The 14,918-nt window shown below is 40.8% G+C and overlaps 1 protein-coding gene across 4 annotated transcripts in view; it reads left to right on the top strand.

Annotated features, from left to right (window-relative positions):
- Positions 1–14,197, top strand: part of DEPTOR (DEP domain containing MTOR interacting protein) — a 77,714-nt gene extending 63,517 nt beyond the window's left edge. For all 4 annotated transcript variants that reach the window (XM_059469190.1, XM_059469182.1, XM_059469205.1 and 1 more), the window contains one exon: positions 12,685–14,197. In XM_059469190.1, the coding sequence (XP_059325173.1) occupies positions 12,685–12,813 (129 nt within the window). In that variant the 3' untranslated portion in view covers positions 12,814–14,197. The remainder of the gene's footprint in view (positions 1–12,684) is intronic.
- Positions 14,198–14,918: the final 721 nt, after the last annotated feature.

The following is a 14,918-nucleotide window of genomic DNA, read 5'->3' as shown; positions in this document are numbered from 1 at the left end:
GATGAAGAAATCAAAACGTGGCGTGTGAAAAGTCACACACTGAGGTATGAGGGGAAAGACCCCCCACCAAGCAGTCGGGAACATTGACGCAAACATCACGCCAGCAGGATGTGAGCTGCAAACTGCACACACAAAAGAAAACAGAGAAAAATTCTTTTCATGATTGTCAGACCTGATTTTGAACAACAGGATCCATGTTGATCACTATAGAGAAAGGAATTAAGACAGTGGGAATTTCCAGGTGAAATATAAAAATAGTGAGTTCAACTTTTTGAGTCTAAATTTCTCCTTTAACATCTTCCCCCCTGCCAAACTTACAGGACACAGGTTTAATAAGGTTTTACTTGCTTATCCCAGACCCAAATTTTGGCCTGCATAGAAGTATTAGGTTTCCAATGCCTCTGTGTGATTTTTCCTAAAGACTCTTTTAACAGAGAGAGTTTACTGGGCAATAAAATAACTTTTTTTCTCTTTACAACAACTGAAACCTTAAATGAGTACAGCAAGTTTCATAATATCTCAGAGCTCTGTTTTCCACATTCACAGTGGTGTGGTTGACTTTAGAATTGAACTTGTTTGTAGGCCTGTCACCTAAAATGGTCTTGGGCAACAAGTGACCCACTGTACTTGTGTCTGTATGTTGGCATATTCTCATCAACAGGAAATATAAATACAAAAAAACCCCCAAATCTGCAGCTTCATTATTGGAGATCAGTGAATTTTCTAGGTTTAGTCACATTATTTTAATAACTTACAGTTTTAAAAATTCTTTTCAAGTAAGTGGTGTTTTATGACAGGATAATCCAGATATCTGAAAATCTTGCCTTTATCAAAGTGTTTTCTGTTTTATTTCTGGAGTCTTACAGCTGTAACCATTCAGAAAGAGAGACAGCAGCACTGTAGAACAGGGCTGTGCTTGTGCTTTGCTACGACTTCCAAGCTCCTGTGTGGTCTATAGGCCATTGAATGGCAAGATCCTGATGGAGCAGCTGGGATCTCCCCCTGCTCAAGCTGTCATGGGCTATTGCAGCTCACTCCCAGGTAGCCCAGCCTCTCTAAAGAGACTGCTGTCATCTGAAAAATTGATCAGCAGAATGCCTGAAATCTTGAAAAGGTTATCCTAAGTGTCTGTAGAAAAGACATAGAATTAGAGGCTAGTTCAGCAAAAAGCTATCATTTTGAACTACTTCTGCTCTCAGCTGAGGATGAAAAACATTTTGTACTACTTGGTTTAGTTGCAATACTCATTTCAGTTGATTACTTGGAGAGTTCCTCAGATGCTATTGTTTTTACAAGTCCAGGCTATCTCAGCTCTCTGCCCTGAGCACTTCAAGGATGCTGCTGCTCCCCAGCTGCTGCTCTGAAGACTCTTGCCTGCACTTCTTTCTCCGTCTCTTTGCTTGCTGCTGCTGCTCAAGACACAAAGTGGCTTCCTTTCATGGTATAAGGGAATGAATTGGGAAGCATGTTGCATTAAAGCCAAGGCTCTGTTTAGCTAGCCAAACACATGGAAAAACAATTGCACTTTTGTCTGTGCAAACAGAGAGCAGCTGTTTGTCTCAAACAGCGCAGACTGTTCCTGCTCACAACATGCTGGATACCAGAGGGTGCTGAGGGTGCCTTGCATGAGTCTGCCTGCCCCTGCAATTCCCTTGGTTGCACTTCATGACTGTTTTTATCCAATATGGGACTTAAATGAACTGCAGTTCAGCATAATTATATTTGACCATGTAAGTAAACTGATACACAGTTTTAAACTTCTTTATTCATTATGTGCAATTTTGTTTTAGCAAATATGTTTTAGCTACAGATATACCAGAAAAAAAAGACACCAAAAGGTCAACCCAAGCATTAAAAGACATTATATCTAAGCTTAGACTCTGTTCTTCTGAGACGGATGCAGTATTTTACCCAGAGCCATCTTTAGCCATTTGAGTCGTTTAACATATTCAGAACTGTTCTGTGGTAGGTATCAAATTGCACTATACAATAAAAATGCTTATAAAGTTAGACATGCAGTCACTGGTGTGCTTTCCTGATGTGGCTCAGCCTGGTCCAGCTTTACCTGTGGGTATTTCTCACTGGGACTCACATTAAGTCAGTGATTTTACACACCAGTTCCCAATTAGGGCCGTGGAAAGCAGTGACCTATATTCCCCTACTCCATATTTATGGATGGTTTGTGTTTCAGGGTATTATGTTCTTATGTTATTACTCTCCAGATATGTACAGATAGCGTTAATTTACCTTTGTGAATAATTCCTGCTCAGTTGATCTGTCAGCAAAACTCTACCACTTGCAGAGCTGAGACTTGGGCAGCCCAAGAGACTTATGCTCCAAAGCAAGAGTTGTTGTCATGGGCTCTTTGGTCAGCTCTTTTCCTTCTCTAATTTGTCCACTCTGTTTGTGGAGTTTGCTCAGCAGTGGTTTAATTCTCTTTCTGATGAAGAAAAAAGGATTTGAATTCCCAAAGATTCCCATCATTTGGAAGGGAGGAAGGAAGGGAGAGACTGTCTGAACCAATGATGAAGCCCTTGATAATCTGACTTTTTATATTATGTGACTTACTCCATTATGTTATAAAATAGCTATTACTATATTACGTGGGGTTTTTTGTATATGCAGTTTAAGAATTATGTTGTTTAATTCACATTGGGGTTTTTTTCAGTTGGAGACAAATTTGTTTGGAATACTATAAAAAATTCAGCCTCTTTTTTAAAATGGAAAGAAATATGTAATATATTATGTAATGAAAATGTTTAATGAAGCCTTGCTCAGGCAAACCATCCACACCACTCTGCAGTCACAGATCAAGATGGAGCACAAGAATGATGAAGTTATTATTTTAATTCTGTAAATGGAGTTCATTTTCTCTGCTGTGAGTTGCAGTGTGCTCTGCAGATACCCAGTTTCTAGCCCCCTGATGGAACACTGGGTCAGCTTCACACTGCTGTACAGAATGAACAAGAAACACATCTCTCGAGAGACAACATCTTTTTTATGCAAAGCCTGGATACTTGCCTACTCCCACACCACCCACTGCACAGCCAATTACACTTTCTCTGGAGATATTTACAGAACTGAACACACATCTGCAATTTATTCTGTTCCATCCAGTAACCTCAGTTGTGGAGGAAAGGCCATGGTATGATTTTTTAACCTTCCAGCAACATGCAGTTGGTTGTGAATTGTGAGGTTCCAGCTTAACTTTACTAATCCTATCAAGATTGCATGAACTCTTTAAAAAAATACCAAAGATAAGAATCTAAGTGGAAACATAACTTTTAGGACCTCTGATTTTCATCTCTTTTCCTCATTCCATTGTGACAGGGTAAAGCTTAGCAGAGTGAGAGCAAAAATTTCAGTGCTGCCTGTGTTTACTTTTAAGTAGAAGTTAGTCTTAGATCTTAGGCTCTTCTGTGGTACCACATCCAGCATCTCTGTAGCCTGGCTCTGCTGAGCATGGGGATTCCTTTGCTTTATGGCTATGGGTGACCTATTAAAACAGAAGAAATCCTGTATCAACATAAATGCAGGCTGGTTGTGTAAGTGTGTAAAAGAAGCTGAGCTCTGTGCTCTCTCTCCTCCACTGTTGTTCTCCTGCCTCAGATTTCTCTGCACTTGTTCTTGGTACCATAACATCCATCTTGCCATTGATTTCACTGAGACTTTAAGTTATCTGAAAACTTTAGTTTTCTGGTCTGTGTAAGCTCTGCCAAGAAGGCTGATCCTATCTTCACCTCCTTTTCATCTCCCTCTTTCCCTTTGCCTTCAACCAGATATGTGTCTATTGCCTCCTTCCTCCATCCATGTCAGGCACATCAAGGAACTTACTTTGCCTGGAGACGAGTCCTTTCATTTATTTATTTTTGCTGGCACAGGATGAAAAGGATGAAAAGGGAGCGGTGCCTGGCTTTGGTGTGCTGCTCCCAGAGCCAGCACAAAGGGACAGGAGCATCTCTTGGGACTGCAGGCACCAAGTTCTGCTATGAAACTTCTTCCCCTTTGAAAGGGGTTTGGCATCTGAATCCACAGATTCCTTGGCAACTCAGGTTGAGTGTATCCCTCTCTGTGAGCAGAGGTCCCAAATCAGATTACTGATCCAGCTTTTAATAAGCAAACACTTTTTTTCCACATTTCTTTTAAAAGTAAAATTATCTTTTTGCACTCCAAAGAGATGAAAACCTCATTGTCACTAAGAGTGTTGTCACTAAGGGTCTTGTACACAAACCCGTGATGTGGTGGTATGTGAGGTAGAAGGTGATGATGTGGTGATTGTTTGGGAAGATTTATTCAAGAGATCTAACAACTGGCAAGGCAAACCTGTGTGGTTTTCCACTTGTAAATAGCTCCTTTCTATTTGGTAACAGCAATGAAAAGTACAAATGGTGTAGTTTTTTGTTCCTTTGTGACAAAATAACAGCCTTAAATGGAAGTTTTTACTTTCACTCATTTCTCAATTCCTTCACACTTCATATTTAAATTAGATTTTAAAGAGTGACATCTTGAATTCCATCTGTTTGCTTGGAGGGCAGTGGTGCCTGGGAGGAATGTTTCCCAGCATCTGCAGAGGAGCAAGGGGTGTGCAAGGGGGAAAGGATCCCATTGGAAAGATACCTCTTCTTTTACAATGTTGGAAGCTTGGATATCCCCTTCCTCCTTGCAGAAAGCTGGAAAGCTGTGTTTCAGATGTTATGTTCTTGTAGCACCTAAGCCTTGCCCAAATTTTGCTGAAATCTGTCAGCAAGACAGGAAAAGCCAAAACAGCTGTATTGACTCTTGAAACAAGCAATGGTAAAGGCTGCATTGTTTTTATTTTTGCTTTGTGCTTTCCTTCTCAGTTTCAGGAGTTTAGTAACCTTCCCAGGTGAGAGCTGTGGCCTTATCACAGAATCAACCAGTATGTTTTCAATTTTGGAACTGGCCCAGAGCTTTCAAAAGTATCTGAATTGTGAAAAGTTTGATTTGTTGGGTATCCTGCTGATGACATCTCCAGGTCACTGACAATTGCAAAATGTTAACCTTTCAGCCCTGATTTCATGGGTGCCCATAAGGAAGGGTTCTTATTGAGAGCACGGCCTGATATTTATTAGAAATCAGGATCTTGTGGGTCTCTCATGCACACAGAAAACAGATGGGTTTGCTAACCACATATGGAGGACTTTCCTCTGGAAGACCACAGTGAATTTCAGAATTGTTTCAATAATGAAACAATTATGAGTTTGAGCTATTCAAGCGTCCCAGCTGATCCTTGTCCCTGCAGGATTAGTAGGACATGAAAAAAGCATTTATTTATAATTATTGAGGGTGTCTGTATAACAGAAATGTAAGCAGGCTGTCTCTGTAATGGATTTAATTTTAATTTTCATTAGTAAGAAGAAAAGCAAAAATATTACCATTGGGATATACTTTTCTTTTTTAAATAGTTATATTGTCAATTCTGGTATGAATTCTACTCCATAAAATAGCCAAATACACTTTTGTTTGAACAGCTCTGAAAGAAGTTATACTTAGAACCTTTTATTTTTGTTCTTAGGAAAATTACTGAACAACTTTCCAAGGTTGAAAATAACTCCTACACTTGCCTAATTCATAATTTTTACTTGATGCTAATAAGGTTTGTTTTTTTTTTTAAAGAAACTGAAAAGAAAGCAATACATTTTTTCATGCATTTTGGGAATGCATGTGTGACTGGGAATGCATGTGTGACTGGGAATTATCTGTGTGACTTTGGCTTCACATCAGATGATAAGAAGAAATAGTACACAAGGAAGCATGTCCCAAACTATCCAAGTGTATGTAAAACACTGTGGATACAAATGATGAACAGAGCAAGGGGGTAAATCCAGTCTGTCTCCTGCTCGATGACTGAGCCTGCCTCGTTTCAGACACAGCTTTCCCAACAAGCACAACTTGTTTCTGTGCAATGTGCTAAGAACTTCTGAACTACCTTGGTCTCAAAGGGATGTGCTTTGCTGCAGAACATGGGCCTGTTCTGTCAGCTGCTAGAAATCTGTTTTGGATCCACACAGAGTCCAGGAGTGAAATCCTGGCTACTCCAGAGTGAAAAGATTAGTGCAAGACTGGATTTCACACTCTCTCCAGCATTTTTATATATTTTCCTTCATACACTTGCCATGTGTACAGTAATATTCATACTTTCAGTGGAAATTAATTGGTGGCACTATTTTCAACATCTCTTTATGCTGTTAATTGCTGATGTCAGAGCTGCTATCAGTACCAAACAGCCCATCAAACCTTTTTGTTTGGTTTACCTTGTTGCTGTTGAAGGAGAAGATTCGAGTGCACTGGCATAGACTTTGTGCTTTGCAGTTTTAGACCCTGAATATTCCCATTGCAGCCTAGAGAATGAGGTGACTGCTGCAAAACTGTATTTTTGCCACTATCTTTACTGTGTCATTGCATAATCTAGCTTTGAATTTGAGAACTTCAAGCCTGCATTATTTGGTAACATTGATTGCTTTGGTACCTATTTGATCTGCAATTTTAGTAGTGTGTGTATTTTCCTAAAGAGCAGTTAACAAACTAAACACCAAAAAAACACTAAAATCCCACAGTCAAACAAACAAACAAACAAACAAACAAAACAGAGTAGATTCCAGACACTGATGCTGCCACTGAAATGTAAATGATAAATCCTTTGAGAATGAACACCTAACCCCCCAGCAGCTGCTGGAGTAAAGGACAGTCCCTGGCCATCCCAGCCAGGCTGCCTGGTGGCAGTTGTATTCCTCTTAATTTGGGCAGGTTTTTCAAAATTTATCTCAAATTAAACTGGCCATGTAATCATGGTCTTGTCCTACTGTTTTGAGATATATTATCTGCTGACTGTGCATGGCTGTTACTTGCTTTATACCAGAGATGAACAGTTGGACTCGCTGCATCTATAAATTAAAATGTCATTTTAGGGCTGTCCCAAACAGCAATGATCACTTAGGTCAAAGTCTGCAGTAGGAATTTCCAGCTCTTTATAAACTTTCACAACACTCTTCTAAAAAGTGTGCCTAGAAAAGAACATTTTTAAAGGATTTTTAAGTATATTACACTCAAAAAAGTCCAGCAAGCAAGGCTTGGCTCCGCAGGGAAAGCTAACTAAAGCTCACAGTGCAAACAGCATCTGAATATCCAAGGATCTAGGCTGGCTGCCTATCCTGTAACATTCCTGTAGCATTTATAAATATGAAGGTCATCCTGAGGCAGAACTAACAAAGAATTACTGACAGGTATGCAATGTTTTTGTTTCATGATTGGCTTTAAGGCAGTTGCACAGCTCCACTCCCATGCCTGCAGCCAGCCTCTGACATCCCTTAGAAGGATCCCACAGTCATCTTCAGCTCAGCTCCTGATCAACACCAGCTCAGCTGTCCAGCCCGGGTGCAGGCAGCCCCCTGCGAGGGCAGGGCCTTGCTTTGGCAGCAGGCAGCTGTCCCAGCAGGAAAATCAAGGGGTGTGGATGTACATCTGCAGGGCAGCTTGGCAGGACTGAGGAGGGGCAGGCAGCCAAAGATTGCCGTGGAGGAAAGAGCAATTACCAGTGAGGGGGAGGAAGGGTTGGACAGTTCCAAGTACAGCACAATCCCAATTTTGCCAGTAAATGTCACGGTAACAAATTATTCTCACCCCTTCTTGCCATCTTCAGTCCGATGATAAATGGCATGACGAATCTTTGCTAACTTCTTTAAACTACAGGCTTCCAGATCCTTTTTTCAATGTAATGTTCAAATGTAAGCTGTAACTTGAAGTTTATAGGGGGGCACCTGGATTTGGTTAAACCTTCTGTATGCATGATGGAAAACCCACAGAAAGACAGAGGTACTTTTTCTGCTATTCCTGCTTCCATGAGCTGCTGTTTCCAATGGCGGGAAATTGAAATACTCAACAATAAATGCTTACTGCTGTAATACTTAAATATTTGAAATCAGTTAAGGGAGGGTTTTTTTCATTTGAGTGTTGCTTTATTTAACTATTATTAGTTCTGTGGTTTTTAGATCACCACATCCTGACCAACAAAATGGTCGGAATTTATTATGGGCTGTGTCATTTCTTGAAGTCTGAGGGATGAAAAGGGATGGTTATCTCTTGTCAAGCTCCTTGGAGAGCAATGAGGAAATGAACAATAAAAGGTTCTTTGAGGTTCTTTTAACTGTAGTTTGTAATCTATTATAGTTACTGATGTGTGGAAACCAACAGAAATACTTTACATGTTTGTAGTTACAAAGCCCTTAACAGCTGCAGCTATGAGCTGAGCACTTACAGCTTTTTGAAATGTGTTTTTATAAATGTAATGTTAAATCATTGTATTTTTGTAAATCAGTCTCCTGAAGAAAATTCCTGAGATAATAAAATATGAATTGACTCACCAGTCAGGGCTGGTGAATGGGTGCTCACTTGCTGTAGAGCAATACACAATATGAGCATTTTTGGGGCAGGATTGATAGTGATTAAAATGCACAAAGCAGCACTGCATTTCATTTCCCCTTGCTGGATGCAGTGAATGGGAAATCAGGGTGGGGAGAGGAAAACTGAGTTGAGGGCAGTCAGCATAACAAAGGGCTCAGGACTGTGCAAACGTCTTTCTCCTCACCAGGACTGCAGGACACAGCAAATCGCTCCTCATTTCTTCATCCCTGAGAGAGCCAGGTCCAGAATTTGCAGAGACTCAGCCCTCAGGAGCACTGGTCAAGCAATTACTATGGAGAGAGCTTTCTAGCCCCAGGGTAGTTGGCTCTTTATTACCATCTCCTGCTCCTCATGGGTCTTTTCCTGCAGTTTTAGGATGGGACTGTGCTCTTCGGTGTATTGCCCTCCCCCCTGCATTTATCTTCTCATCTGGCCTGGGTGGACTTCTTGTATCTAATCCTCTCCACTGGGAATGATGAAATTAATAAGCCATGTGGATCCACTGCAAAGGAGGGCACGAAGGGGGCTGTTCTCAGCTGTACACATTGCTGGTTAATCGTGCTGCCAAAGACGTGATAAAACAAACACACTGAGAATGCAGACGTGTCAGCTCTTGTCTTCCACAAAAAATTCACTCCTTGGCATCCAGACTGCTGTTCACGTTGTGCCTGTGCCATCTGTATTTACACCGTTGCAGCCCTGGTGTGGGTCACTGGCTGGTCTAAAACTCTGTTCCTCTGGCGGGGCGTTCCCCAAAGGCACCTGAATGCCCCTGCCATGATCCAGCATGCAGATTTATCCATTGAACCTGGCCAAACATGAGTCCCATGCATTGGGATTCCAGTAAGTCAAGACGACTGAGAATATGCAACAGTAAAACAAAGATCGGCCATTCAACTTCCAAAAATTGCTTTAAGCCAGAAGACACAATGTTGTTTCTGTTGGTCTGTTTTAAATCAACCCAAATATTATTTTAGAGCCAGAGCTATAATTCAGTAAAACTTGATACAACCTTGGACAGCCATAGAAAGTATTAGGAAATACCACTGGAAGTTGAAACCTACAGATACTGCAATAATCTGCATTTTAAACTGAATAGCGATGCCAGTTAAATAATAATTGGACATATTGCAGAGGGTGACGGGTTACCTTTTCAACAAAAATCCTTAAAATTTAGAAGGCTTTGTCTGCATGCAAAAACTAAACCATTTTCCCAATGCTACTTGCAGCTGAACTATTCATATACAGGAAAGATTATTGCCATGGGAATTGTATCACTGATTGCCATATTTTGGTGATCATTTAGGCTGCCAGTAAGGCTACTTCCACGATCTTCAGCTCTGCAGAGGAGTTCTGAGGGTAAGGAGTAAGGTGCAAGAGTTTACCATCCCTTCAGGAGCTGCTGCTGCCACTCTTCCTCTGCAGAGGCTCTAAGGAGCAGAGATTAAAGTAATTGGTGACATTTTAAATGAAACGTTACATTTTTGGATTGGGTTCACTTCCTCTATAATTTTTCTTAAATTGATAGCTACATTCTGTCCATTTTGCAGAAATACAAATTGAGTTTCACCACACATTTTGAGAGGGAAGTTGCTGGCACACAAAAGTTAAGTGACTTGGCATGTGAGAAAATCTGCTTTAGAGCTAGCATTGAAGAACACCAGAGCTGCTTCCCACCTCTCCCACACCCATATCTGTCTTGTGCTTCTGCCTAAATAGGAAAGTGAAAAATCATAGGCTGATAGAATTGTTGCTGCTGGAAAAGACGGGTTGGTCTAATAGCGTCAAGTCCAGCTATTAATGTGACACTGCAGTGTTCACCACTAAACCAAGTTCCCAGGTGCCACATCCACACAGGGCTTTTAGCACTTGCAAGGATGGTTGTTCTAACCCTTTCCTGGGCAGCCTGTTCAAATGTCTGACCTCTTGTTCTGTGAAGAAATTTGTTCTCATATCACAGAATCAAATAGTTTGGAAAAGACCACTGAGATCATCATGTCAAAGCTATGACTGAACACCAATGTGTCAAGTAGTCCTGGCACCAACCCTCCCCTGGTGCAACCTGGGGCTGTTTGCTCTGGTCCTGTCCCTTGTTACCTGGGAGAAGAGACCAACCCCACCTGGCTCCAGCCTCCTCTCAGGGAGTTGGAGAGAGTGAGAAGATCCCCCCTGAGCCTCCTTTTCTCCAGACCAAACACCCCCAGCTCCCTCAGCTGCTCCTCACCTGAGTTGTGCTCCAGACCCTTCCCCAGCTCTGTTGCCCTTCTCTGGACACACTCCAGCCCCTCAATGTCCTTCTTGTAGTGAAAGGCCCAGAGCTGGACACAGGATTTGAGGTACAGACTCACCAGTGCTGAGTACAAGGGGGACAATCCCTGCCCTGCTCCTGCTGGCCACACTGTTTCTGATCCAGGCCAGGATGCCATTGGCCTTCTTGGCCACCTGGGCACACCCTGGCTCATGTTCAGTCACTGCTGACCAGCACCCCCAGGTCCTTTCCCAAGGGCAGCTTTCCAGCCACTGTTCCCCAGCCTGCAGTGCTGCAGGGTGTTGTTGTGACCCAAGAGCAGGATCTAGGACATTGCCTTGATGAACCTCATAAAATTGACCCCCCAATTGATCCAGAGTGTCCATATAAAATAAAGCATGAAAAATTCTGGTGATACTTGTTTCAAAGCTTCTTTCTTACAGATTCAAGGGGACTTATGGGTAAAATAGTCTTCTAGTGAATGTATTGTTTCCATTGAAACGTCAGGACAATATTATTATTCACTTAGGCTCCATATTTTTATAATTAAAAATACAGATCTAGACACTACACACGTTTTTTGACCTTTTTACCAAACACTGTAATGTTATGATTAGATGCAGAGAAGTCTAAACGTCCCTGAGGAATCAGTATTATCTTTATTTTCCTGCATTTTTTACAATGTTGATGTGACTTTTTCTCTGTTTAAGTGTTCTAAGATGTACAGTGATGTTGGTCAGTATATTTCTATCAAGAATATTTTCCTTGAAAATGTCCTGTGATCATACAAAACCTCCAATATTTGTTATAGCTTTTACAAACAAAATACTAGCATATTTGAAATTTATTAATAAACCATACTTGATGAAGGAAATCAAAACAAATCACATGGAAGTGACATTTTAATCTGTCCTAGTACTGACTTCATCTTCCGTGATATTATTTCTCAAAATTTGGATCCATTTGGTTCATGTTACACTGTTGGAGGTTTTGGCACTGAATCTAGTGAAGTCATCATTCAGACCTTGCCCTGAGCCTGGAAACATGGTGCATATTTTTTCTTGGTGATTACCAAGAGCTGACTAAAATGATTTCTAGGAAAGCATTTAAGACAAACTAAAGATAAAAGACTGCAATTGCCAGAGCTGTCTTCATAGAATCATAGAATGGTTTGGGTTGGAAGGAAACTTGACGACCATCTCATTCCCGCTGCTGTCAACAGGGACACCTTTCACAAGGCCAGGTTGCTCAAAGCTCCATCCAACCTGGCCTTAAACAGTTCCAGGGATGGGGCATCCACAGCTTCTCTGATCAACCTGTGCCAGTGCCTCACCACGCTCATAGTAAAGCATTTCTTTCTGATATCTAATCCAAACCAACTCTGTTCCATCTTAAAGCATTTCCCCCTTGACCTGTTACTCCAGACCCTTGTGAAAATAGTCCCTCTCTGTCTTCCTTGCAGGCTCCTTTTAGGTACTGGAAGGCCACAATAAGGCCACCCAGAAATCTCATCTTTTCCAGCCTGAACAAACCTAATTCCCTTAGCTTTAGTTCCTTATCGAAGAAGTGCTGCATCCGTCTAACCATCTGTGTGGCCTCCTTTGGACTTGCTCCAACAGTTGTCCTTGCTCTGCTGGGGACCCCTTAGCTGGATGCCATATTGTTTGCAAAGCAGCATTGATACTGTACAATATCACTGATACAAGAAAAAATAACATTGCTGTAAGAAAAAATGATTGATATTGATAAATGATTGATGAATCTCAAAAGTTAAAAGATTGGAAAGTTGAATTCCACTGATTTGTAAGTTGAAGTAATGTTTCAAAACAAATTATGGAAAATTAACTTGCCAGATTAATTCTAAGAAATGTGGGGGCTTTTAAGGGGACCAAATGAGATGATGTGAAGAGTTCTGGAGGTTTTGTCTGGCCAGGAGTTGATAGTACATCTGTGTAATTGACCTAACAAAATAAAGTCTAATGCATAACTCGTTTTGCTGCTTGCTTTCTCCTCAGGTTTGCCAATTTGTCGTGTCTGTCAATGGCCTCAATGTTCTCCATGTGGATTACAGGACAGTAAGCAACCTCATCCTCACCGGCCCTCGAACAATTGTGATGGAAGTGATGGAAGAAGTGGAGGCCTGAGAAGGCACAAAACCCCTATTACTGGACATTTTTGTGAGACACATAGCAACAGCCATGGAGTGTCATGACACAAGGCAGCAGAATGTTGCTGTGTCTAAAGAGATGATTTTGCTTTTAGGGGAGGGGGCTCTCTTTCCTTTAACAATAATAGCACTGGTGATTATGCTAAGATGTGAACAATAGATACCAGCTTGTTTTCACTATGGACTTCTCTGTGCCCAACAGAGACAAGATCAGGGCCTTCAGGTGGTCTCTCCAGCCATGGCTGCATCAGTCAGAATGGGTTCCAGCCTAAGGGGCCATGCATATTTCCTCACAGTCCACTGCTGGATCAAAGCACTTCAGGAGGTGAAAGAGCCAAGCACTGTGGGTCGGGGTGTCACAGATGGTTTCCATGAGATACTGACATTGATAAACATTGTCCTGGTGTCCAGCTTTGTCCCTGGAGCACGGGCGGTCTCAGTTGCTCTCTCCTTGGGCTGAGGGACAGCTGATGAAATCCTGGCTTGATTACAGTCAAACACAAATGAACTGCAAATGCATGAGAAAAGGTGTCTGTGCTCTGTATAGGATAGTCTGGTATGAATGCTTGGGCCTTACTGATTACATGGGTTAGTCTAGAAAGAAAATGGAAAAACGCGTGGTCTTTTACAAAAACCGCCTTTAAAAATTGGTCTTTTGGTTTCAATGCTTGTGTGCTGGATTAGGTGCTTGAGTACAAAATATTGATTTTGAGGTTTTTTCCATACCTGTAAAGGAAAGGTGCCTCAGTCTTACTATTCATAACTTTGGAGAAATTTTGGACACCTTAATTCCCAGAAGAGGAATATTTGGCAGGTTGTAGTGGGAAATTCACAGTGTTAGCATAAGGAATGATATATTCAGATTCTCCAGTAGCAAAAGCACACTTCAAATTGAAGCAATGTACTTGAATGTACATGATGTTTATCAGCACTTTCCAATCATCTGATGTTTTGCAAAGAACCAACTTCCCTCATGAGCTGCATTTGACACTGTTACAAATAAAACATTGTATTTAACTGACTCTTATTGTTTCTCAAACAGTAGGACTTTTTCATTTATGAATTCATGAAAGAAATATTTTTAAAAACATTTATAAAAATTCCATGTTCTGCAGTTAGGTGACTCTTCAATTCAATGTTAAGGGGACTGCATGGGTTTTATTTGATCTTTGAACTGAATGAATACATCCTGTTCCACAAAATTATATATCTATTTTGCAGGCATTCTCTGCTGTCTAAATTTTACAATCAAAGCTTAACTTTCTATATGCACATACCACAAATCATCCAGTTCTGGGGTGGGGAAAGTGTTTTTCCTCATTTTTGCAATATGCTTTGTATTAAAAATTGTTCTCACTAAATTGCTCTTTCAGTATGTTTTTCATTCACTCAAACACTTTTATTTCAGAGGTATAGCCAGTCTTCAAAATCATGTACTCCTGCAGCTTTATAGGAAGAGGTCCATGGGTTCTTTGTTTCTCATTTTGTATATCTGTGGTTGTATTTTCACTGAGAAAACTTTTCATATTGCACTAATATGCAGCAGTGCAGGGAGGTATAAAACTGCAGCTACTTACTTGATACTAACCAGGCACCCAAGTGTTTAGAGGGTTTGTTCAAACTGTCATCTATGACAGTTCTGAATCCTGACTGTACTCCCCAAAATTTTGGTACACATGTATATGCCATAGTGGGTTACATTTTACAGGTCATCCAAAATAAATAGCAGGGCACACATTGTTATATTAGGTTGTAACAACAGTCCATGGTATCCACTCAGAACAATGGATACAATCTTGTTGTCCCAGAAATGTTTCAGTATGCTATAAGTATTTTGAGTTTGTGAATCCAGGAATGCTTCTCCAAATATGTTTATTTAATTTTATTTTTTAATTTTATTTTTTTTCTTTTTTTATTTTTTCCCCCTGGGTTGTTTTAGTGGCTTAACCCCTTTAAAATATAAATTCTGCATGTTAGGTTAAGTTAAATATTACAGATGAAGGATTTTCTTAGCAAAATGCTAATGATTCTCTCTAATGCCGTCATGGATTTGTCTGTATTACATCTCTTGCCTTAGTTAAT

The sequence above is a fragment of the Ammospiza nelsoni genome, chromosome 1 (genome assembly GCF_027579445.1).
Source record: "Ammospiza nelsoni isolate bAmmNel1 chromosome 1, bAmmNel1.pri, whole genome shotgun sequence".
NCBI classification, from domain to species: domain Eukaryota; kingdom Metazoa; phylum Chordata; class Aves; order Passeriformes; family Passerellidae; genus Ammospiza; species Ammospiza nelsoni.
This window is presented reverse-complemented; position numbering and strand designations above follow the sequence as displayed.